Source organism: Rhinolophus sinicus, chromosome 8 (assembly GCF_057876585.1).
Source record: "Rhinolophus sinicus isolate RSI-liver-muscle chromosome 8, RSI-T2T, whole genome shotgun sequence".
NCBI classification, from domain to species: Eukaryota; Metazoa; Chordata; class Mammalia; order Chiroptera; family Rhinolophidae; genus Rhinolophus; species Rhinolophus sinicus.
In genome coordinates this window covers 15,989,788-16,015,707 of record NC_142508.1, presented here as the reverse complement: position 1 = coordinate 16,015,707, position 25,920 = coordinate 15,989,788, and the positions used below count along the sequence as shown (strand labels likewise).

The following is a 25,920-nucleotide window of genomic DNA, read 5'->3' as shown; positions in this document are numbered from 1 at the left end:
ACAGTAAAAGGGGCGATACCTAAGGGCACAATACAAGTGAGGTGCTGCAGAAGTGAAGCCCATCCATCACACCTACTAACCGTGGAGAGAAAGCCAAATGTTTCCATTTATACTTCTCCATCAAATATGGATGTAAGTCAATCATTAGCAAAGGGACACCTACCTTGTTCAAGGTCCTCACAGCTGCGTATCTCAAAGCTGGCTTAGGAGAGCTACAGAACAATTGAAGAACTAGAAAAGAAAAAAGATCACTGTGAATATAGCTCATTGCATCATAGAGCATATATCTGAAAATACAGTACGTGAAGAAACATATTCAAAATATGCATAAGAAATTAGATCACAGCATCAAAAATTCACATGAAAAGTATATCGTCAAAAATGGAAAAAGCCATTTTTGTCAAGTTATAAAAACTTTATAGTATAGAAAACAAAGTTTATTCTTTTTTTCTAAAAGAAATGATATGACCATTAATATCTGAATTTAAATGGTAGGAATATTTATAGTTACAGGAGCAAATGGGCTTTTTAAACATTAAGGAGAACTGATGGCATTAAAGTTACTTTTAAATGTTTTACATGGGAAAATAGTAACTTCAGAAAAAGAAGTATGCGTAATTATGAACAACTAAAATAATCATCTATATATCAAGATGCAAAAGCTGTATATACAGAGCTAAGGTTCAAAAATCATTCTTAATAGCCATCCTGCAGACCTTGTAGCTTAAAACAAAAGCATAAGAATATAAACAAAAGCCAATTATGAAATACACAACTAACCTGAAACAGCAGGTGCCAACTCCCTTGCAGTGCAGTTAGGAAGATGGATGATGGCTGAAGCGGCTTCATAAATAACCATTTCATGTTTATTTCGCAAGCAGCTCTCAATGAAATCAAAGAGTGGGCTTTCATGACTGACAATAAAAATATATGGGCCATGATTAGATATCAAAAACAACAAAGGCAATATGCATAGTGGTTAAAAACACACACTGACTGAGAAGCACTTTTGGAATTATGGACGAAGGACCTCTGGAAATCCATTCCTCCATAAAAATAATGAGAACACTGGCATACATTTTCAAAATCAACTTTTTCATCACTCTACAAATTATCTAAAGGCTTGCAACAATCCTAGGAACATTTATTCGAGAAAAGAACAGCAAGTTTTGATATTTTGACTTGCTCTATTTCCATTCTCTCTTCCCAGTTTCATGGCATCCCTGGAAACCAGCAGCCTCGCAAACATAGTAGCTATGAAAGCCAGTAGCCTAGCAGCCACCGGAGGAGGCAGGTGGGTTTGGAGCTCCCTTGAAAGCCCTGTGCCCAGAGATCTGTCAGGATCTGACCTGATTGGTGCTCCCTAGAATAGCCCCATTCCTGGAGCTAATCTATGTATCATCTGACTCAGAGCTCAGGCACTGAGGAAAGCCTTATGCCTCCAGGGAGTTTGTCCCCAAAAATCACTGGCAATTGTTTAACATTGCAGTTGCCAGAGGCAGCGATTCCAGTTGGGGCAATCAAGAAGCTGGACAAAAAACTCAAAAGGAAAATCTGAGGACTGAGATGTCTGTAGGGAGCTTTGACAATTTCTGACATATTCCTGAGGATGTAGAAGGCCATGCAAATGTGGAAGGCTGTGCAAATATCCAGGAAAGACCTGACAGAGCCCTGATCTCTCACCAATGCTGACCTTGAGGTTCTGCATAAGTAGGAAGTGAAGGCTAACGCAGTTATAAATTGCAAGAGCATGGAAGACATACCCCACTCAACACACAAAGTGCCCATTGGAAAAAGGGTAAGAGACATATTGCTTTAAAGCTTTTAAGAAAATCTGCCCCCAAATTTTCTCACGACTCAGCTAACTAAGCAGAGTGGCCACGTATGACAAAGAATAAGGACTGCACTATTTGCCCAGAAAAGTCACCAAACAAACAACAATAAAGAGCAACAAAAAAACTCTTGAGAGGGTGGACAGGTGGGTCAGTTGGTTAGAGCGTGAGCTCTGGGCAATGAGGCTGCCAGTTCAATTCCCACATGGGCCAGTGAGCTGCGCCCTCCACAACTAGAATGAAGTCAATGAGCTGCAGCTCAGCTCCCAGGTGGCCAGATGGCTCAGTTGGTTGGAGCACGGGCTCTCAACCACAAGGTTGGTTTGATTCCTCCACTCCCACAAGGGATGATGGGCTGCACCCCCTGCAACTAAGATTGAACACGGCACCTTAAGCTGAGCTGCAGCTGAGTTCCTGGATGGCTCAGTTGGTTGGAGCACATTGTCTCAACCACAAGGTTGCCAGTTCGACTCCCGCAAGACATAGTGGGCTGCACCCTCTGCAACTAACAACGGCAACTGGACCTGGAGCTGAGCTGCGCCCTCCACAACTAAGATTGAAAGGACAACAACTTGACTTGGAAAAGTCCTGGAAGTACACATTGTTTCCCAAAAAAGTCCTGTTCCCCTTCCCCAATAAAATCTGAAAAGCAAAACAACAACAACAAAAAAAACTCTTGAGGATGGGAAAGGGGGAAATCTGAAAACCAGAATTACATTACTTAAAATATCCAGTTTTTGACAAAAAGTTATGATACAAAGAAATAGTAAAGTATGGCCCATGTATAGGAGGGAAAAAAGGTGATCAATAGAAATATTTCCTGAGGAAGCACAGATGTTGGATTTGCTAGGCAAAGGCTTTAAGTCAACTAATATAAATATACTCAAAGAAATAAAGGAATCCATGTCTAAAGAATGAAAGGGATTAAAGAATTAAAGAATTAAAGGCATGACAATCATGTCTTACCAAAGAGACTATAAATAGAAATGAGTTATTTGTTTTTGTTTTTTTTAAAAAACCAAGCAGAAATTCTGGATTTGGAAAGTACAGTAACTGGAGTGAAAAATTAAAATCTGCAATTCAACACTTGATTTACACTGGCAGTAGAAAGAACCAGAAAACTTGAAGATAGGTACACTAAGATAGTCCAGTTGAGGAAAATAAAGAAAAAAGAATGAAGAAAAAGGAACAAAGCCTTAGAGACCTGTGGAATATGACCACATGTAACAACATTTGCATAATAGGAGTCCCAGAAGGAAAGGAGAGAACAAAAGGGCAAAAGGAATATTTGAAGAATGGCCAAAAACTCCCCAAATCTGATTTAAAGTATTAATCTATGCACTTAAGAAGCTCAACAAATCCTAAGCAGCATAAATACAAAAGGATCCACACACAGAAATACCATAGTCAAACTGCCAAAAGCATAAGACAGAGAGAAAATTTCGACAGCAGTAAGATAAAAACTACTCATCACATGGTACGGGGGTGCATCAATATAATTAATGGCTGACTTTTCACCTGCAACAGTGGAAGAGAAAGGGCAGTAGACCATATTCAAAGTGCTGAAATAAAAAGACAAGAATTCTATATCCAGCAAAACTACCCTCCAAAAATGAAAGCTGAAAAAGAACACTCCTACATAAGCAATGTCTGAGAAAATGCATTGCTAATAGATTTAATTTACCAAAAATACTAAAGAAAGTTCTTTAGAATGAAATACTGACTCTGAACAGTGACACGAATAATCAAGGAGAAATAAAGAGCACTAGAAATGGTAAATATGTAAAGTGATATAAAAGATTCTATAGATACATTGTTTTCATTTCTTTACTACTTTAAAGGACATATAAAATTGTATAAAGCAATAATTATAACACTATGTTGGATTTATAACACACGCATGTAATACACATGACAATAGTAGCAAACAGGAGCAGGGAGAGAATGGAAATACATTGGAGCAAAGATTCTATATTTTGCTAGAATTAAATTAGTATTAATCTGAAGTAGATTGTGGTAAATTAAAATATATGTTCTAATCCCTAGATTAACAACTCAGAAAAAGTGGAAAAAAAGTAAAAATATTGACAGAGAAATTAAAATGATACACTGAAAATATTTAACACAAAAGAAAGCAATCAAAGAGGAACAAAAAATACAGGAGACTTACATAGAACAAACAGAAAAATTGAAAAGGTAAATCCAGCCATATCAATAATTATATTAAATGTGAATGGTCTAAACACCCAACCAAACCATAGAGATTGCCAGACAGTATGAAAAAGCAAAATTCAATTATATTCTATCTACAAGACACACACATTAGATTCAAAGATACAAATAGGAGGAAAGTAAAAAGATGAGAAAAGATATACCATGCAATCAGGAGTGGCTATATTAGTATCAGACAGAACAGAATTTAAGACAAAAATATAATAAGAGATAAAAAGACATTTCATAATGAGAAAGAGATCAATACACCAGGATGATACAACAATGACAAATATATACACACTTAACAACAGAGCCTCAAAATACATGAAGCAAACCTTGACAAAATGAAAGGAAAAACATCATTTAACAATAGCTGGAGATGTCTATACCTACCCAATAATTAATAGAACAACTAGATATAAAATCATCAAGGATATAGGAAACTTGAACAACATAATCATCCAATACAAGCCAATGAGTGTAAAATACACATTTTTAAGAACATATGGACAGGTCTCAAGGATAGATTAAATGACAGTCATAAAAAAAGTTTCAATACATTTAGAAGGATGGAAATCATCAAAGTATGTTACCCAACCACAGCTGGATTAAATTATAAATCAAGAGAAAATAAATAGGAGAAATCCCCAAATATTTGGAAATCAAACAACATTTCTAAATAACTCATGAATCAAGAATAAATCAAATGGAAATTGGCAAAATATATGAAACTGAATGAAAATGAAACATACCACATAAAATTTATGAGACATAGATAAAAGCAATGTTTGGAAGGAAATTTACAACTTTACACACTTATACTAGAAAAGAAGAAAGGTCTGAAATCAATAACCTGAGCTTTCACAATTAAGAAATTAGAAAATGAAAAGAGTCAATGAAGCCCACAGTGAGAAGATATAATAAAGATCAAAGCAGAGATCAATGGACTAGGATGAAGAAAAACATTAAAAAAAAAAAATCAATGAAATCCAAAGTTAATTCTTTAGAAAGATCGACAAAATTGACAAACTTTCAGCTTGACTAACCATGAAACAAAGAGAAAAAAAACACACAAATTACCGACCCTAAGGAAACTGAAATGATTTTAAGGGTGTATTATGAACTATATGCCAACAAATTAGATAACTTAGATGAAATGGACAAATCCCTAGAAATATCAAACTACCAAAACTGATTCACAAAGAAATACAAAATCTAAATATACTTATGAGTTAGTTATTTAAAACCTTTCCTCAAAGAAAAGCCAGGTCACCATATATTTGACCTCCTTTATCCTCTTGGTGATGGGAGGAGAAATGATTCTGGGTGGTGAGAACACAATGTGATATATAGATGATATATTATTGAACTGTACACTTGAAACCTATGTAATTTTACTAACCACTGTGACCCCAATCAATTAAAAAAAATATTTTTGAACATACTATAAAAAAGAAAAGAAAAAGCAATGATTTCATTGGTTAATTCTATCAAATATTTAAAGAAATAATACCAATCCTTCACAAACTCTTTCAGAAAATAAATGAGGTGGGTACACTACTTTCCAACTAATGTGATGCCAGTATTACAACAAAGACGTTTTCACAAGAAAACTACAGACCAATATCCTTCCTGACACAGACATAAAACTCCTTTTTAAAAAATCAGCAAACTGAATCCAGCAATACATAAATAGAATTATACACCATAATTAAGTAGCATTTATCCCAGGAATGAAAAATTGGTTTAACAACAGAAAATCAATTTTTGTTATATACCAAATTGATAATATAAAGGACAGAAACCACATGATCATCTTAATAGATACAGAAAAAGTAACTCTAATACTCATTCGTGATAAATACTCTTAAAAAAAAACCAGAGGCTGAAGGAAGGGACTGTCCTCAATCTGACAAAGGGCATCTCCAGAAAATCAACAGTTAACATAATGCTTATTGCTTTCCCCTTAAGATCAGGGACAAAGCAAGGATGTTTGCTTTCACCACTTCCACTCAACAATGTACTGAGGTACAAATTAGGCAAAAAAAGAAATCAAAGACATCCAGTTTGGAAAGGAAAAAGTAAAACTGTCTTTGTTCACAGATGACATGATCCTGTACAGAGAAAATCCCAAGGAATACATACACACACGGAACTGAATGACCATAGCAAGGTTATAGGATACAAGATTAACATGCAAAAATCAATTTTATTTCTGTATGTTGGCAATAATTAATCCAAAACAAAATAAAAACATTTCCATTCATAATAGCATTAGAAAGAAAATACTTAGAAATAAATTTAATAAAAGTAATGCAGGCTTTTACACTGAAAACTACAAAACCCTGCTGAGAAATCTAAGTAAATGGAGAAACAGTCTCTGTTCATGAACTAGAACAACACGATAGATCAAAGAGACCTAACACACATACACAGAACATTTCACCCAACAGCAGCAGAACATGCATTCTTCTCTAGTGCACACAGAGCATTCTCCAGGATAGATCACATGGTAGGTCACAAGAGAAGTCTTACAAAATTTAAGGTTTAAATCATAACAAGTATCTTTTTCAATCACGATGAAATAAAACTAGAAATTAATAACAGAAGAAAAAATGGAAAATTCACAAATATGTAGAAATTAACACACTGTCGAACAGCCAATGGGTCAAATAAGAAATCAAAAGGGAAATTAGAAAATATCATGAGACAAACAAAAACACGACATACCTAAACTTGTGGAATGCAGTAAAAGCAGTACTAACAGGGAAATTTATAGTAAAGAAAACTGTAATTTTTTGAAACACCATCTATGATAATATACATACAAAATCAAAAAGAATTGCCAGAGAAATTCTGAGAATTAACAAGTGAATTAACAAGTGAGGGGGTAAGGGTAACTTTGTCCAAAACTGACTTCCTGGTCACCCAGAAAAGAAGTTGGATTCCTATGGGCCTCCAGAACAACTGGACTCAGCCAAATGTATAAGGCAATCAATTCTGGTCAATCACAAAGCTCGAACTTGAGCTCTTTCTCGTCATGCCAACGGAGGGGCTGGTACTTCCCCAACCATGAAGGCTGACATGGACGTTCCTGCTACTAGCATGCCACATTGTACAGCTGAAAGGTTTAGACCCCAGCCCCTGATTATTCCAGGGAAGGGCTGCTTCCCCTCAAAATCAGCATGCAATGCAACTCAGAGAAATCTGAAGTAAAACTATGGGTGAAGTGTCTTTACTGTCATATAATTTTTAGAATTTTCTCTTTATCATCTTGGATGTTAAAAAATTTAAGCTTTGCAGTAGTTTGTCATGCAAAAATTTATAATCAGATCATAAGTGAATTATTACAAACCTACTATGACAAAGAAAAGGAATATATCAAACATTCCAGAAGCCCCATATGCCACCTTCCAAGCACTACTGTGATCCTGCCCTAAAGGTATGTACTATCTATCCTTTAATACTGTAGATTACTTGTGCCCATTATGTTTAAAATTAACTTAAATAGAACTATACAAAATTTGTTTGTGTGACTGCTTAGTGAGATTTATCCGTGTGGTTGCATTGAACAGTAATTTGTTCGTTTCCATTGTTGTCTACTATTGTCTGTATGAATATACAACTTATTTTTTATTCCGTCATTGATGGACATTTGGACTGCTTCCATTTCAGGCTATTATGAATACCAGTACTAACGGTATCCATGTTTGACTTTTGACAAACAAATGTATGCATTTCTGTTTGGTATTTAAAAGAAGCCAACTGAGATTCTGATTGGGGGTTTCACTGAATCCACAGATCAAAATAAGATGTCACATCATTACAGCACTGAATATTCCAATCTAAGAACATGATATGTTCCAATCTAAGACCCTCCATTTATTCAGGTCATATTTTAAATAACATTTTATAATTTTCTGGGTAGAGATGTACACAATTTTTGGTAGACTTATTCCTAAGGATTTCATTTTAATATAAATGGTACCATCATTTCAAAATTTTACCTTATTGATTGGGTGCTGGGATATAAAAATGTAATTGGTTTGGGATACTGACCTATCCAATAACCGTGGTAAATTCATGTATCAATTCCAGTAATGTACAGATTACTTTGCATTTTCTATATGCATAACCATGTTGTCTTGCAAAGACAGTTTTCAAATCTTTAGATTTTTTTTTTACTTATTGCACCACGTAGGACTTTCAGTAAAATGTTACTTAAAAAATAGGATTAGCTGGCATACTTGTCTCATTCACAATCTCAGTGGGAAAGCCTTCAATAGTTCACCAATAAGTATAGATTTTACTGGAGATTTTTTGGTACCCTTATCAGAACAATGATGTTCCCTTCCATTCTTTGCTTTGAAAAGAAATATGAATATTTTAATCACAAATTGCCATTCAATTTTATCCACTACTTTTTGTTGCATCCATTCAGGTGTTAAGATTTTTCTTCTTTATTCTTTAAACAAAAAATGTTACATTGATTTTTTTTTTTTCCAAGTCAAGTTGTTGTCTTTTCAATCGGAGTTGTGGAGGGTGCAGCTCAGCTCCAGTCCAGTTGCTGTTGTTAGTTGCAGGGGGTGCAGCACACCATCCCTCGCGGGAGTCGAGGAGTCGAACTGGCAACCTTGTGGTTGAGAGCCCACTGGCCCACCTGGGAATCGAATCGGCAGCCTTCGGCCTTAGGAGCACGGAGCTCCAACCGCCTGAGCCACCAGGCCGGCCCGTTACGTTGATTTTTTATTGTTAGGTCAAACTTGCATTGCCAGGATACATGCATATTGGGAAATATTTGTTCATTATTTCTTCATATATCTTTTTGCTCCATTCTCTCACAACTTTCTCTGGAATTCCAATTACATATTACCATGTTTCCCCAAAAATAAGACCTAGCCAGACAATCAGCTCAAATGCGTCTTTTGAAGCAAAAATTAATATAAGACCCAATCTATTACATTATATTATGCCCGGTCTTATCTTATATAAGACCCGGTTTATATTATATCATATCATATCATATCATATCATATCATATCATATCATATCATATCATATCATATTATATTTAGACCCAGTCTTACATTATAGTAAAATAAGACCGGGTCTAATATTAATTTTTGCTCCAAAAGACGCATTAGAGCTGACTGTCCAGCTAAGTCTTATTTTCAAGGAAACACGGTAAGTGGGAGGCCACTTGATATTACAGTTCTCTGAAGCTCTGTTTTTCTTTAGCTTGTTTTCTCTGTGTTCTTCAAATGACTTTCTATTGCTCCATCTTCAAATTTACTCTTTCACTCTTTCGTCACCTGTCTCTAATCTGATGTTAAGCCCATCTGTCAAATTATCCATTTCAGTTAGTATACTTGTAGCAGGCAGAATGGCTCTTCCATTGAGGAAGGAACCTGTGAATATGCTAACCTTACATGGCACAGACCAACCCCTGGCTGACAGTCAGCAAGGAAATAGGGACCTACAATCTATGACCACAAAGAAATAAATTTGGCCAACATCCTAAGTGAGAGTGGAGGTAGATTCTTCCTGTAAGCCTCCAGGAAACAGCAGCACCCTGCCAACATTTTGACCTTAGTTCACGGGACCTATGTCTAACCCACAGAACTGTGAGGTCATAGTGGATGTTGTGATGGGCCATTCCAGTTATGGTAATTTGCTATGGCAGCAATGAAAAACCAATACAGGTCCCTGGAAGTGAGGTGCTGCTGTAACACATACCTAAAGTTGTGGAACTGCCTTTGTAATCAGGCAGTGGGTGGAGGCTGAAAGAATTTTGAGGAGTATGATGAAAAAAGCCTACATTGCCCTGAACACACTATTACTAGGAATCTGGTCTCTAAGGACACTCAGTGAAGGCTCACAGCTGGCTTGTAGAAATCCAGTCCTGGAGAATCCTGTAGTGACGGCTCAGAAGGAAGTGCGGACCATGTTATTGTAAAGTGGAATAGGTGGGTCCTTGTTATGTATTGGCAGACAGCTTAGTGACACTGTGTCCTGCAGTTATGTGGAAAGCAGAACTTGTCAGCCATGAACCTGGCTATTCACTTGAGGGCATTTCCAAGGAAAAGTGTTGAAGATGTGACCTGGTTTCATCTTGATGCTTACAGTAAAATGAGAGATGACAAATTCCATCAGTGGAGAACTCCATCAGCTCTGGCCTGTGCCCACGAGCTCCAGACGGCCTGTGAGCTTCCCTTCCTGACAGCCTGCACTACCAAGCCCGAAAACTGTATATGCCAATTCTTTGTATACTCATATATTTATCCCCTTTTGGGTTCTGCTTCTGTAGTACAATTCTGACTGGCAAAGAATTTTGAGATCTACAATTTCTTTTTAGCTCCTTTTGATAGGTTCAATTTCCTCTGTTCATCCATTATAACTATTTCCCATTAAAGTCTTTAACAAATTTAGAATAGATGTGTTGAAGATTTTGTCTGTTAACTCTAATGTCTGGGTCATATCGGTCAATTTCTATTGATTGTTTTCTTAACTATTGGTAACACTGCCCAAGTTCTTTGCACTATTAGCAGTTTTTCACTGTACACGGTCACACATCACTTGATATGAATGCGTTCTGAGAAATGCATTCATTAGGCAACTCCGTCATTGCACAAACATAAAATGCATCTACAAACCTAGATGGCATAACCTACTGCACACTTAGGCTATGTGGTACAGCCTACTGCTCCTGTACAGCATCTTACTGTACTGAATACTGCAGGCAATTGTAACACAATGTCACCCTCATCCACACCCAGTGAAAGATGTTTGCCATCTCAACCACAGCCGTGTTGATTTTTGCAACTCCTCATGCTGGGCAGATCTTTTGAAATCATGAACGAGCCTTTGAGTGTCTTCTTCTAGATGTCACTCATACACTCTCTGTTGACATCCCCCCAAGACCAAGCAAGGTTCTTGATGTAGCCGTACATGTTGTAATCCCTCCAGAACTGCATCATTGTCTTCTCAGTTGCAGCAACAGCCTGGGCAAAGTTCCCCGTCAGGCAGGAGGCCTTAAAGCTGCTATAACTCCTTGATCCATTGGTTGGATCAAAGAGATTGCGTTTGGAGGGAGAAACACCACTTTGATATTGCAATAAAAAGAGGGTGTCAACAGTAAGAAAAATCTTGAAAGGTATGTTATGCTTCCAACAGTGCTTCTCCATGTCACTGGTATAGTAATTCAGAAGGGCATCTTGGGAGAGGAGCTGGGTCATGCATGACTTCTTATTGCTCCCGTAGGACACTGGCGTGTGTGCTTATCGACATGCTTCACAACCCTGAGGTTCCCTCTACGCCAGATCACAGAGGGTTTGCATCTGTAGCCTGTAACATTGCCCCCAAACAAGACTGTTATCCTGTCCTTAAACGCCTTGAAACCTGGCATTGACTTGCCCTCCTTATGGATGCAAGTCCTTTTCGGCATCCATTTCCAGAACAGGGAGGTTTCATGTATATTGAATATTTGCTGGGTCAAGTAAGTTTCTTCCACAATCAGTTTATTTAGAGTTTCCAAAAATTCTTCAGCTGCCTTCCCATGAGCACTTGCAGACTCACCACTTACTTTTACATTATGTAATGAATAACGATTCTTGAAATGTTTAAACCACTCAGAGCTAGCAGTGAATTCAGTATCAGAGTCAGGGCCAGCCTTCCCTTTCAACATTGCAAACAAATGTTTTGCTTTGGCTGTGTTCATCACAGTGCTGAGAGGGATATGCTTCTGTGTCAGGTCTTTAATCCAGGTCACTAGAAGTTTCTTCATGTCTGATATAGACCCTTCTCCAATTTTTCTTAAGTCTCATTGCCTTCATTGAAGCAGATCCTTTAGCAGTTTCCATCACTTGTTCTTGTTCTTCAATATCATGGCTGGAGTGGAATGGGACACGCCTGACTGGCAAGCAATACCCATCACTGATTTCCCACCTTCATCGTCCTTAATTACTTTCAATTTCATTTCCAGGTCAACCACTCGATGTGGCCTCTTACTGGTGACATCAGCAGTGGATTTTGTATTCTCAGGGGCCATGATAAGCAAAACAACATGAGATTAAATCAAGCACAGGAGAAAATGATGCAATTGAGAGACTCGGTGAACACAAGAAGTGTGAGTGTGCTGCAGACACATGTAACACGGCGTACTGGTTTACAGCAAGCTGTTTTTTTGGTAAGTATAAAGAGTACACTCTAAAATAATGATAATTAGTACAGTAAATACATAAAGCAGTAATAGTGATTTGCTATCTACCAAGTATTGTGTACTGTACATAATTGCATGTACTGTACTTTTACACAACTGGAATTGAAGGAGGTTTGTTTACACCAGCATCACCACAAACATGGAAATAATGTGTTGTGCTACCACATGATGACAGCTACGTCACTAGGTGATAGGAATTTTTCAGCTCCATGATAATCTGATGGCACCACCGTCACATATGTGGTCCATCGTTGATCAAAACATCGTTATACGGCACATGACTACAGACTCTGTGAACGCAAAGACACTAGAATTTATGATGTTTCTCTACCAGGCAGTTGACCAGACTGGGATCAAACTCCAAGCTTTATCTTCTCCATGGTAAACTGCAGCCAGATTCTCCAGTCAGTTCTTTCAGCTCACGTCTACTACTTTTTGCCAGATTTCCTAGAGTCTTGCCTGTACAAGGATTTTTGCAGAGTTTAAAATTTATTTTGAGGCTCACCCCATTTGTGGCTCCCTCTTTTCCAGGATTTCTACCATAAGTTTTCAACACTCTTTCCATTTCAAACTGTGTTCTGACCCCTCTGTCCAGAAAATACCATGGCTTTCTGTGACCCCACACCCAGGCCTGTACACTGCCCCCAGGAGATCAGCCAGAAATACACAAATCTCACCAAGTATACTCGGAGCTTCTGTCGTTCAGGCATCAACTTTCCTCCAGCTTGTGCCTGCTTTTCAACACTTGCCAGTACTTTTAAATAGTTCTGGGTTTTCTTGTTTTGGGGAGCTATAATTTTTACTAATGATATAACCAGTATTTGCAGGAGGGCTAATACGACCAAGCTATTCCACCATTTCTGGAAGCAGGAAGTTCAACTGAGTATTTTTGAATATTCCATTTTATCTTCTCTGTTGATATTTACATTATATCTTTTAGTATTTTTTAGTGGTTACTCAAGAGATTACAATATTCATCCTTATATTATCACAGTCTGCTATCAAATAATATAACACTACTTCATGGACAATATAAGAACCTTACCAACGTGTAATTCTATTTCTCTCCCTAATGCCCTTTAAATGAATAATTTAAATAAACAAGTCATTAAATGCAGTACTTGGACATTCTCATTTAAGATGTTCTTAATATCACTTCCCACTTTCACATTTAATTACTCCAAACCCTAAGATCTATAATTATTTTAGGTTCAGTATAAATCTTATTAGCAATCATAATCTATTAAGCACACACACCAGAGCATACATTAAGGTAAAAAAAGGACTTGGAATCCCATGACTTTTTTTTTTTTTTTTTTTTTAGAAAACATCAAATCCACCCATAAAGTCAGCACTACCCAAAAAATACTCCTAAAGGAGATAAATTGAGGAATATTAACAGCACATGGGAAACTACCTAGGTTTAGATAAAGACACTTACCCCTCCTCGTTTTCCTTTAGTAAGCGACTGGCAATCCGGATCAGCATGCAGTAAGCGAACTGTGATTTGAGCCCAGATTTAGTGAATTTGTTCAACATTTTAGAAACAGCAAGGCGATCATTCTTTTTAAGGTGATACAGGACTCCCAACGCATGGTACTAAAGAACAAGAAACGGAATGTAACATACAGAAATCTGAGTAGGAAAGAGGACAAAATTACATGAAAATAGAATCATGAGGAACTAGGTTTTTAATAAAAAGATACCCAAGTCAAATGTACACAAAGAGATATCCTTTCCATACGGAATCAAACACGGGCAAGACTGAAAGGATTAGAGTTTCTAATTTACCCCCAGGAGTTGTGCATTCAGATTGGACAATTATTAAGGAGGTGACATACAATCTGAAGATGGCTCTGGCAGGTGCAGCATTGCCCCAAACATCCTTAGTACAAAGGCTCTCAGGTCCAAGGCTTTACCAGCGTTGCAGGTCTCTGAGTGGCTTTAAATCATCTGTGACCATGTTAGTAGTTAAAGGATTCATCTCCTAACGCAGGCTTAAGGAGTGTACGTATTATCACGGCACTTTGTGTAAAAGCACAATAATCAGAGTTAGGAGAGTGAGAATGTTTCCCAAGGGAAAACTTACTACGCTGTTTCCTCATAACTGACTGCTAACATGAGAAGTTGTAAACACTGAAAGGGAATAAATGAGTACCCTCTCAAATACAAATGGGGTACTTTACATAAAACTGCCAGTTAAGAATTTATTCTTGTTCCTTTTAATTAGGAATAGCCCAATGAATATCAAAATGAGATCTTCCCAACAAAATGGTTATCAAGCTTCACAAAGTAAAAATTACTCTTTACTGTTTTTATAATGTCTACTATAATCAAGACCTGAAAAGCTCAGAATTTAACATCCTTCTTCACAAATTATTTTTCAAACAAAGGACTTAGATGCATTTGGAAGGACCTTTGGAATGTACATCTCATCTACCACTGAATGTAAGACTCTTTCTCCAACATTCTTACAGCCTCTCCTGAATACTAGCAGGGCCTGTGTCAGTAAGAACTGGTGGGATACCTGAGAATAGGCATTAATAGGCTGCTTAATTTTAAGCTGCTTGATATTAGCCTTTAGTTAATACTCATCTGGGGAACCAACAAATTGTCCCTAAAATGCAGGGTTAAAGAAAGGTGATCTCCGGATATGATGAGCTAATGTGAGTCAACGACCATACCTGGACCATAATATTATCACTTGAAGCAGCTTCCTGGGCTTCGTTGACCCAGCGCTTAACCACATCATAGCTTATCTTCATCATGTGCTAAATACAGAAAAAAAAAATGAGAATAGATGATGCACGATCACGGGAAGTTTAGAAGCATGAGTTAGTTTTCCAAAAGACAAGTCCGGAAAAAACCCCAAAAAGCAGCTTTGTAGCTGCTACTTCCAGTCTCTACTCCTGAAGCAACTAATAAACCAGAAACACTTTCTCCAAGATCCTTTTGCAAAGGTGAGGACTGTATGTTTGTGGGCTGAGAGGTGTGTAACAGGAAATGAGAGGGGAGGGACAGAAAAGGAATGGATAGTTAACAGAATGGTACTTAATGTTAACATTATAGGTTTTACTTCCAGGAAACTCACAGGAAGGAAAAAAACAGAGTATCAATACATTATCTGCTGTAAAACTTGACCAATTATATTTCAGGATCAGAAACCCTTGTGATTCAGATGGTAGAATCTATTCATATATTAGTAACCAATTTTAATCAAATGTGATAGGTTATAATGAATAAATTTTGTTTGGATTAAAAAAAGAAAAGGTATTACTAAAACAAAAACCGCTTCCTGGGAGGGAACTTAGAAGTGGGACAGGAGGCTTTGGACTGAAGGGTTGCAGACAGAGCACCAAGGAAAGCGGGGACGAGAGCAAGAGGCAGAGTGCAGGTCAGAGAGGGGGCGATCGACCCTGAGTTTCTTCCCAGTCCCCCACCGCACCCTTACCTTCATCATGTGTACAACATAACTTTCCGATTACCAAAACCTTTCAAACACATGAAAATCTCATGTTTTTAACTGACCGTTTTAATTGTTTAACGCTTCCCTGGCAGATAAAAAAAGACTCTTGGATAAAGTAGTAGAGATGTACACGTATTTTTTTAAATGTTTCATTTGTGAGAGAATTATAGTGACACTTTGCTTTTGCACCTAGAAACTGTACCATGCCTTAGAAGCGGGCAGCCACTGTACTTGTTCACTTACTAAGGAAGATACCAGTGCTGAGCTGGACACACTGGAGACTCTGTCCACAATGGCCTGCTTCATGTAGCGTTCAATGGCCTGCAACATTGTTCCCTAGTAACATCCATAAAGAAAAAGTGATTGAAGCAAAACATTTTCATGCAAAATTACCACCTCAAACTAATTTACAAAAACCAGTCATATATTTGTTTCTGTGCAAATATTTAGAATGCATTAAACGGGTCACATAATAATCACATTCCAGAAGGCAGAACCCAGACAATCAGTGAAAGCTTCAAGGAGGAATATTTAAGGGTATATGTGAAGAAGAGTAACTGTTCAACAGTGAAATAAACGGTCTCAAAGTGGAGAGTTCCAGTTTGAGGACGCACAGGAGTAAGGCTCAACCTATCAGGGATATTGAAAAAGAAATTCCTAGATGGGGATGAAAGCTACTTTTGAGTCCTGAAGATACCTCTATGTGAAGGGGATATATTTTATATGGATCCCAGAGAGTCCTATAAGTCAAATGTAATCCCTAATTATTTTAGATACAAAGAAATTAAATGTTTAATATGCTACTACAGTGAATCTTCAATACGAAATCCTCTGGAAATGAAGTAGTTTTTCAATTTAATTGGGAGAAAGCTTAGCACTGGGAAGGCGCTGGTTGATGAAGATGGGTAAACAGACTGAGGTCAATATTTAGATCGAGTCTTTCTGCTAACACTGGCATCGTCAAGTCTTATGCTACCAATTTAACACTAAAAACAAAAATAACCACAACAAAACACATGAGCAGCAATAAGCATTATTAAGCCATTTCTATTACTCCTTCCTTCTAGGATCCAGATTTACCATTTGATCCGGCTCAACCTCTAAAACATTGAGAAGACTGCAGACATATACAAAAATTATGCCCAACCATGAGTATAGATGAAATACTTGCTTGGTGATGTCCAGTCTGCCCCTCATTTTAACCTTTCCTACTCAGAGTTCCTAGAAAGGGACAGCCTAACACACTATAATCTCCTCATCGCTCCAGTGTCATATACTGAGTCAAAGTTACACAACTGACTCGGACCCATGTGTACAGAAGTCACTGGGCTGGCTGATGCATAGCTAGCTAACCACGTTCTCACTCTTAAATATGTGAATGAGGAGGCTTGAGCCTGGTAAATGATGGGCTGTAACAGTCAGCATCTGAGAAATCTGGCTGCTGAGTTCCACAAAGCCACCCTATTTCTCGGCATCTGGTTATAAGCTTTACCTAAAATTCTGAGAGATCCATATCCTGTAATAAAGCTTTTTTTTAAGCTAAACTCAAATGGGTCTTTGTTTCCTGCCAGCAACATGCCCTGACTATAACGAAAGTCTATGAGGGCAAATAGAGAGAGAAATAGGCTTATCTAAATAAACACAAGTTGAAAAAACCCATCTGAAAGAAAAGAAAGCTGGAGCCACAAAAGCCTTTCTGGTGGTCATGTTTCTCTTACACAGACAGACCTCGGGTTATTGCAGTTTGGTTCCAGACCACACAATAAAGCGAATAGTATAATAAAGTGAGTCACATGAATTTTTTTGGTTTCCCAGTGCATATAAAAGTTATGTTTACCCTGTATTGTAGTCTGTTAAGTGTACAATAACATTACGTCTAAAAAAACAACATCCACACTTTAACCAAAAATTACTCTTGCTGAAAAATGCTAACCATCATCGGAGCCTTCAGCAAGTTGTCATCTTTTTGCTGGTAGCAGGTCTTACCTTCAATTTGTGAAAAACGCAGTCCCTGCGAAGCGTAATAAAGCCAAGTGCAATACAACAAGGGACGCCTGTACTGAAGGGTCCCTAAGTCAGTCGAGGGCTACCTGCAGATAAGCAGTGTCCCCTTTCATACCCCGGTACCACAAGGAGAACTTACATCAGTGATTCTGCAGAGAGCCCTGATGGCCGGGCCTCGGTACACATCCTCCTTTCCTGTCATGTCCTTCGTCAGACTACGGAAAATCAAATGAGTTACCATGAGATCAACAAAGTCTTCTCTCCTGTGGAGCCCACCCCTAGCTAATTCCACCTGTCCCCTTAATTATCTTAACGCAGCTACTGATTCAACAAATATTTATTGAGCGTCTTCTTTGGATAAATATTAAAACTATTGGGTAGAAGACTGTTCTAAATCTTAAGAATACAGCAGTGAGCAAAACAAAGTCTTTGCCTTCATGGAGCTTACGTTCTAGTGGGAAGAGAGATAATAATCACGTGAACAAAATATGTACATCATTGTAGATACTGATAATTGGCATAAAAAATAAAGACAATGGTACTGAAAGCCCCAGGCTGAAATCCCCCAAATCCTAAAAACCCATCAGACTAGACGTGACTCTACAAGAAACTGATGAAAATGATGAACTCATGAGGTCTCTCGCTCTCAGGCATGGCTTTCTACCAGTATTAATGGCTTCATACCTTTCTGCTGCATTTCAGAAACAGGCAGGGGAGTGTGGACTGAACTACTAAATTCCACGTCCATACTTTAAAGGTTTTTAGCCTTTGTATTACATTTTTCAGCCTTTTAGCCTCCCTTCCCTTGTCCTTGTGCATTTATCCCCCCAAATGACTAGCCATCTCTTCCCTCGTTTTACTCCCCTCATATAATCAAAACAGCCACAACGCCAACTCACTCCACTGGACGCCAGGAGGAGAAAGTTGTGAATAACTGTTAGTCCTTCAATTGCTCACTTTTTTCAATTATAACAACATTCCATTCATATAACAATACACTTTCGAAACATCCAGAAAGGAATAACACACAAAGTCTAAGCCTCCCCTCACCTGCCCAGCCTGCAGTGCCTCTCACTCAGTTGGAGATAAGCAGCATTGTGACACTTGCTTACGTTTTCTTAAGGAAGTTTTAAAAATATGTAAAACCACAGAGACCTATTAAAATGATGCCAAGGGGTGTTCACTCTCCAGGCACCTTCCTTTTCTTACTTAATTTGAGAATCTTTCTACAGTGGCAGATTATTTTTAATTTTAGATACCTATCTATTTTTAAATATATGTCCATTGGTGACAGGACCATACACCGGCCATCACGTCAATGCATCTGCTGCAGCCTGGAGAAGACCCAACCTCACGGGGTCCTATCGCAACCTACTCCCAAGACTGGGCCTTCAGGAGGCCCTCCTACCACTGCGCTGGGCTGTCTGCTCCCAGGGGAAGCAGAACATGGGAAAACGACTGGATCTCCTAGTCATCAGCCGCTTCACACCACTTTTGCCATAAAATGAATGTCAATGTTGTGTAGGCCACCAGCATAACAGATTAACTGTTAGTACCACAACTTGGATTACTGCAAACTCCTGATTCATCCTATATTTTATGGTGTGTTTGCCATGTAATTTATAAAAGAAATAACACAGTCAAATTTATCAGTCTTTTCTTTCCTTGCCTCTGAAATTTTAGCCATAATTAACAAAGCTTTTCCCTATACTAAGATTAAAGAGGTATATACTCATATTTTCTTCTAGTACTTGTATGATTTTATTTTTATTTATATTCTTTATCCATTTAGAGTTCACTCATGTGCATGATATTAAATACGGATCTAATTTTATATTTTTACAAGTGGCTACTTAGTTGTTCCAGCCTCATATACTAGAAAGTATGCTTACCCCAGTGATCAAATGCCACCTTTGTCATAAAGTACTAAATTTCCATTTGTATCACAGAATCCTGAAAAATATAGATCAGCATGGCCAAGGTGACACATTACGAAGTCATCACGCACTTTTATTCCATTGGTCTATTTGTTCATGTATGTGCCAGTGCCACACTGTTTTAACTACTGGCCTTAATACTTTACTGACTGGTAGAGCCAGTCCTCTCTCATGGTTTTCCTTTTTTAGTTATTTCCTGGTTATTCTTACGTTTGTTTTTTCACATGAACTTTAGTATCAAATTTTCTAACTCCATAATAGAGCCTGCTGTTTTTTAATTGGGACAGCACGGAATTTATAAATTAATTTAGCGAGGATTAAAATCTTTATAACGTTGAAGTCACCTATTCAGAAACAAGGGATCTCTTTACATTTGTTCAAGTGTACTTTGAGTCTTTCAGGGCTTAAAAATTTTTCACTTCTTATAAGTTTTGTGCTTTTATTGTCAAAATTATTCCTAGGTATTTCATCTTATTTTGTTGTTGTAATTGGGTTCTTTGTGTGTGTGTTGCTTATATGAAGGCTACTGATTTTATATGTTAATTTTATATCCTGTGGGAATATATCAGTGTCATTGGAGTCCCTGAAGAAGAGGAGAAAGGAATTGGTGCTAATAAACTTTTTTTTAAGAAATAATAGTTGAAAATTTCCAAATTTGGGGAAAGACATAACTTTATAGGTTCAAGAAGCTTAGTGAAATGTATACAAGACAAACTCAAAGATACGTAACAAACCTGCTAAAAACCCCAAATAAAGGAAAACTCTTGAAAGCAGAGAAAAATGACACATTACATATAGAGAGACTTCTGTTCAAAATACTGTGGATTTCTCATCAGAAACACAACGTCAGAAGACAGTGGAACATGTTTTTAAAATACTGAATGAAACAAAAGGAACTAACAACCCAGAATTCTATATTCACTAAAAATATCTTTCAGTGCTGAAAGTGGAATAAAGACTGCCTCAGAGGAAGGTAAACTAAGAGTACTTGTCACCAACAAATATTAAATGTTTCCAAGGAAATACTAAATAAAGTGTTTCGGGCTGAAGGGAAATGATACTTGAGAGATCCCTAGAACAACCAATATAACATCTTTACAGGACTGAAAGGAAAATAAACATAACTGTCAACCCAGAATTCTATGCCCAGCAAAACTGCTTTCAAAGACAGGTGGTTTATTTCACTTTTTTCTTTTTGTTCTCAGTTGCGGTTATTTCTATGGAATTATATTCAAGCTCACGGACCCTTTCCTTTGTCAAATCCATTCTGCTACTGAGACCAGCCAATGAAATTTTTATTTTGCATATTGTATTTTGTCATTTCTAAAATTTTCATTTGGCTCTTTTTTAACATACAGTTCTCTGCTGAGAATTTCTTTCTATTTATTTCATGCGAGTTCACCTTTATGGACCATGGCTGCATTAGCTGCTTTAAAATCTTTAATAATGCCAACATCCAGGTAATTTGGGGGTGGGCAGCTATTAATGATCTTTTCTCTTGAGAACTGGTCAGTCTTTCCTGGTTGACTAATTTTGGATTGTATCTGGACATTTTTAATATTATGTCATGAGACTCTGAGGTCTGTCAAAAGCCTCTGAGGAATGTTGGTTTTGTTTTAGCAAGCAATCAACCCACGAAATTTCAGGTCGCAAGGTCTGCCTGGCCTTCTGTGCATGTCATTTCTCCCACACTGTATGACTCTGAAGGACCCCTTTCCCCAGTTCTCCTAGTCACAAATACAGGATTCTCTCAGAGTTTTACAACTGCACGATTCTGTGCAATGAGTCCTCGGGACAAAGAGGTCAGAGAAGACAGAAACAAATATGGATTCCCTGCCCCCCACTCTTCACACATGGACCTCTTTCCTCAGGAACGGGTTTTATCTCAGGGCTTTAAATGTCTGCAATACTGGTCACACCACAGTAAAGTTGTACTACAACCGGGCTGGCCTAAGGGCAGCACTGGAAAATAAACAGAGGAAAACTAAAACAAACAAGGATTCTCCCCCATGCTCTGTAGTTTCCAAGAGTCCTTCCTTTATCCTGGTGCTCAGGCCAGAGAGCTGGGCTTCTCTCCCAGTCTTTGTTGACCCTGCTCACTCAATAGTTACCCTATTCATCCTGCCCTTGGGTCAATCCCAGAGTATAAAGAGGAAAGAGAACCATGAAACTCACTATTAGCAAATTGGTTATTCATTAATACTGTTTTCTTTCCCCAAATTCACCTGCTATTATTGGATTCATTTTTCAGAGGCCTTAGGTAGATGCTTTTTGTATTTTGTCCGGAGGATTTGTTGTACTCTTTGCAGCGGTCTTACTGCATCTCAGCTAGAATTAGAAGTCCCCTGGCTTTCCCTTTTATTTATTCTTCATATTAGACTTTAGAGAAGGAAGTCTTAAGACTTGGCATCATTTCCATCATCTTTCCTCAAAAGTCTTCCATACTTTCATTTTAAAAGCACAGGTATTGACCCAAATAAAGCAGGGCAGGAGAGGGGGAAGGGAAGCAGGATACAGCCAGTTTTCTCAACACCCATCAAACCCACTCTGATGGCTACTGTTATGTATTAACCTGGCTGGGCTTAGGGATGCCCAGAAAGCCAGCAAAACATTATTTTGGGGTGTGTTCCTACGGGTGTTTCCAGAAGAGATTAGCACTGAAGATCGCCCTCACCCATGCGAGTGGGCACCAGCCAATCCGTTGAGGGCCTAAACTGAGCAGAAAAGCAGAGGAAGAGAGAATTTGGTCTCTGCTTGAGCTGGGACATCCATCTTCTCCTGCCCTCGCACATCAGCACTGGACAGGAACAACCCGCCCCCACTGGCCTTCCTGGGCCTCCAGCTTGCAGACAGCAGAGGGCGGGACTTAGCCTCCATAACTGCATGAGCCAATCCTTCATAATAAATCTCTTCCCATGTATCTATATCTATCTATGTACATATAGATATCCGATTCGTTCTGTTCTCTGGAGAAACCTAATTTACCCACATTTCTCAACTTCTTCCTATGTGACTGCTTTCTTGAGATAGGGAGAGATAAATAATCCTTATGATTCCCGCCCCCTTAACTGAAGAAAGTGGAGGATCCTTTGCTTAATTCATGCCACAAAGTTTTAATGTGCATCTAATACATGCAGGGCACTTTTCTAACAATTGATGATACATTATATGAGACACGGTTCTTGCTCTCAAGGAACAAGAAAAACATAAACAAATATTTATGTAGAAAAACCTAAATAGGGGCAGCCAGATGGCTCAGTTGGTTAGAGCGCGAGCTCTCAATAACAGGGTTGCCGGTTCAATTCCCGCATTGGATGGTGGGCAGTGCCCCCGCAACTAAACACTGAAAACAGTGACTGGACCGAGAGCTGAGCTGCGCCCTCCACAACTACATTGAAGGACAACGACTTGGAGCTGATGGGCCCTGGTGTTTTTACACACTGTTCCCCAATATTCCCCAGTAAAATTAAAAACAAACAAATAAACAACTCATTACAGTACAATGTATTAGATACTAGAATAGAGGTTAAAAACGTGCTACAAGAACAACAGAGGAGACAATGACTAATCTGTCAAGAATAGGGAAGTCAATGAGTGTAACAATGTTTGAGCGAAGTGGAAAAGGACACAGGATAATTATAGGCACAGGGAGAAATACGTACCAAGATACAGGGTACGAAATCACTGGATGAGATTGGGAAACAGTAACAGCATGGAAATGCACTCCAGGCGATGCTAACATTTAGATGGCAGGCAGAAGACAAACAGTGACTTCTGAGAACAAAATGGGATTCTCAGACATGGGAGGAACCTCAGAGCCAAAGATGGTTGAGCTTCAAGGAGTGTTGAGCCACGTTAAAACAGAGAGCGGTCAAGTAAAATGTGGACTGAAAATTGGATTTTGCAATTAAGAGGTTACTGGAGATCTGTGAGAGAGAAGTTTCACTACGGTGGTGGCTAAATCAGATTATAACAGCATCTCATTTCCTTTCTTGTTCTAAACAAGTCCTGGCGGCCATCCCTCAGATGTAACATTCAGGGACAGCAGCGCCATTCAAGTAGAAAAGCTGTTTCGGGCTTGACTAACTCTTACCAAGTAAGTGGGTGACCTTAGTTTCTTAGCTCCCTCAGGAATCTCAAAATATTGTCCTTCCCCTACCTTACTTTATCCCCCACTGATTTCAAAACTGCCTGCTGGATAACAGTTTCTATAACCTCTGTATTTCTTCCTAAAGCATGACCTATGAACTGTTCATTTGATTTTTCTGAGATTAGGGATGTAACTTACCACATCCTGACACCCTCCCCGCACCTCCATGCTACTCCCTAATGTGAGTGATAGGGCATTCCTCAGAACTCAAATCCGGAACTCTGAGCAATCTTCAGATGCATGCTTTCACTGGATAAATCTCATCAGACAGGAGTAGAATAGTAGGACCAGACTGACAATATATTTGACTATCGTTACTTAAGTAAATAAATTTCTTCATGTTTTTGTTTCCTTTTTTAAACTGAGTTGTAATTTATATACAATAAAAATGCATGGATTAAGTGTTCAATTTAGTTTTGGCAACTGTATTTACCCATGTAACCTCCACCAAAAAAAAAAAAAAAATACTGAACATTTCCAGCATCTCAGAAAGTTCCCTCATGCCCATTTCCAGTCAATTTCCTCCAACCCACCAGACTTCTGGTTTCTATCACCACAAGAGAGTTTGGGCTGGTCTTAGAATTACATAAATCATCAATTTTCTTTTGTTCCAACATAATGTTTTAGAAATTTAGTCATTTTGTTGCCTGAATCAACAAATTTGTTCCTTTTTGTTGCTGAGTAATAGTCCGCTACATTAATATACCACAATTTGTTTATCCCTTCTCCTGTTTGTGAATTTTGGGTTGTTTCCAATTTAGGGCTATCACAAAGCTATGAAATTCTTGTAGTCTTTTTTTCTGACCATATATTTTCATTTTTCTTGGGTACATATCTAACAGTGGAATTACTGGTCAGAGGGTAGGTATATGTATAACTTTAAACAACTGACAAACTTTTTCTAAGGCGATTGTATCATTCTACTGTGGACAAAAAAGGGGGGGTTCTACGGAAAGTAACCTCACAGGGTGATCAGATCATAAATTCCTAACTGGGCAGGTCATGGTGGGGAGTTGTACCCAGGCAGGTAACTTCTTAGTAAAAGGATTATCTTTGCCTTAAGCAGCCCTCCATTGTTTTTGTGCATCTAGGTTAAGGCAACCTTTGACATAAGCGTAACCACCCTCAAGAGAGCACATAATCTTATTAACGATGCTGTAATGCCGTCTTCGCCTTGCTTTCTCCCACCTCCACATATTCTTCCTTACTTTCCCTCCATTTCAAATGCATAAAAGACGCTGCAAAACTGTTACTCCCCGGAGCGAGATCTTGCTCCCCAGCATGTATTGTCAGTTTGGCTCAAATACACTCATAAAAATTCTCTACAGGTGTGGACGTTCTTACGTCGCCACCACATTCCCACCTATAATGTATGAGAGTTTCAACTGTTCCATAGACTTGGTATTGGAGCAGGCTTTTGATTTTGGTATCGTTAGACTTTGTTATTTTAACCATTTTACTGGGTATGTGTGGGAACAGAGCCAGGAGTGCAGTTTCCAGGCTCTCGCCCTCATGTAGAAAGGTGCTGGCTCAGGTAGTAAATGGCCATCAACTGTGATTGGATGGCCATCAACTGTGGCTAGTTGGCCGTCAGCTGTAACCAGTGAGCCACTGGCCACTAATATAACTGCTGTGGCTACACTAGCAGCAAATGGGGGCTAGCAAGAAGATGGTGCTGAGCTAGCAAGAGCGGAAAGCAGTTAGCACGGTGGACTGCAGCTAGCAAATGAGGTTGGTTGGCAGAGAGAAATGGACGGCAGGTTGCGGATAGTGTGGCTCCTGCCTCCTGTGTCTCCAAACCAGCCTCCAGCAAGACTATAGTGGTGTGACTCCCCCACCTTTTGGCTCCGTGGGTGTTCCTTTTTGGCCTCACCATATCCTGCGTTCTTACGCGGGGAGTGAGACTAGAGACCCTGCATGACACCCTGAGTGACAATATGGAATGATATCTCATTGAGGTTTTAATTTGTATTTCCCTGATGACTAATAATATTAAGTATACCGGGGGTGCCAAAAATATGTATACACATTTTAAGAGACGGTCAACGCTGCTCAAGCAGTAGTTCGCCGTAATCAGAAGTGTCTGGACGCTGATGGTA

General features: G+C 38.5%; 1 protein-coding gene across 3 annotated transcripts in view; it reads right to left on the bottom strand.

The window, feature by feature from the left end:
* Positions 1 to 25,920, bottom strand: part of COPG2 (coat protein complex I subunit gamma 2) — a 111,932-nt gene that overhangs the window by 63,903 nt on the left and 22,109 nt on the right. For all 3 annotated transcript variants that reach the window (XM_074315602.2, XM_019751183.3, XM_088799915.1), the window contains exons 6-11: positions 17,874 to 17,949; positions 15,974 to 16,066; positions 14,949 to 15,035; positions 13,706 to 13,863; positions 781 to 914; positions 164 to 231 (exon numbers count right to left, since the gene is read on the bottom strand). In XM_074315602.2, coding sequence (XP_074171703.1) covers positions 164 to 231; positions 781 to 914; positions 13,706 to 13,863; positions 14,949 to 15,035; positions 15,974 to 16,066; positions 17,874 to 17,949 — 616 coding nt within the window. The remainder of the gene's footprint in view (positions 1 to 163; positions 232 to 780; positions 915 to 13,705; positions 13,864 to 14,948; positions 15,036 to 15,973; positions 16,067 to 17,873; positions 17,950 to 25,920) is intronic.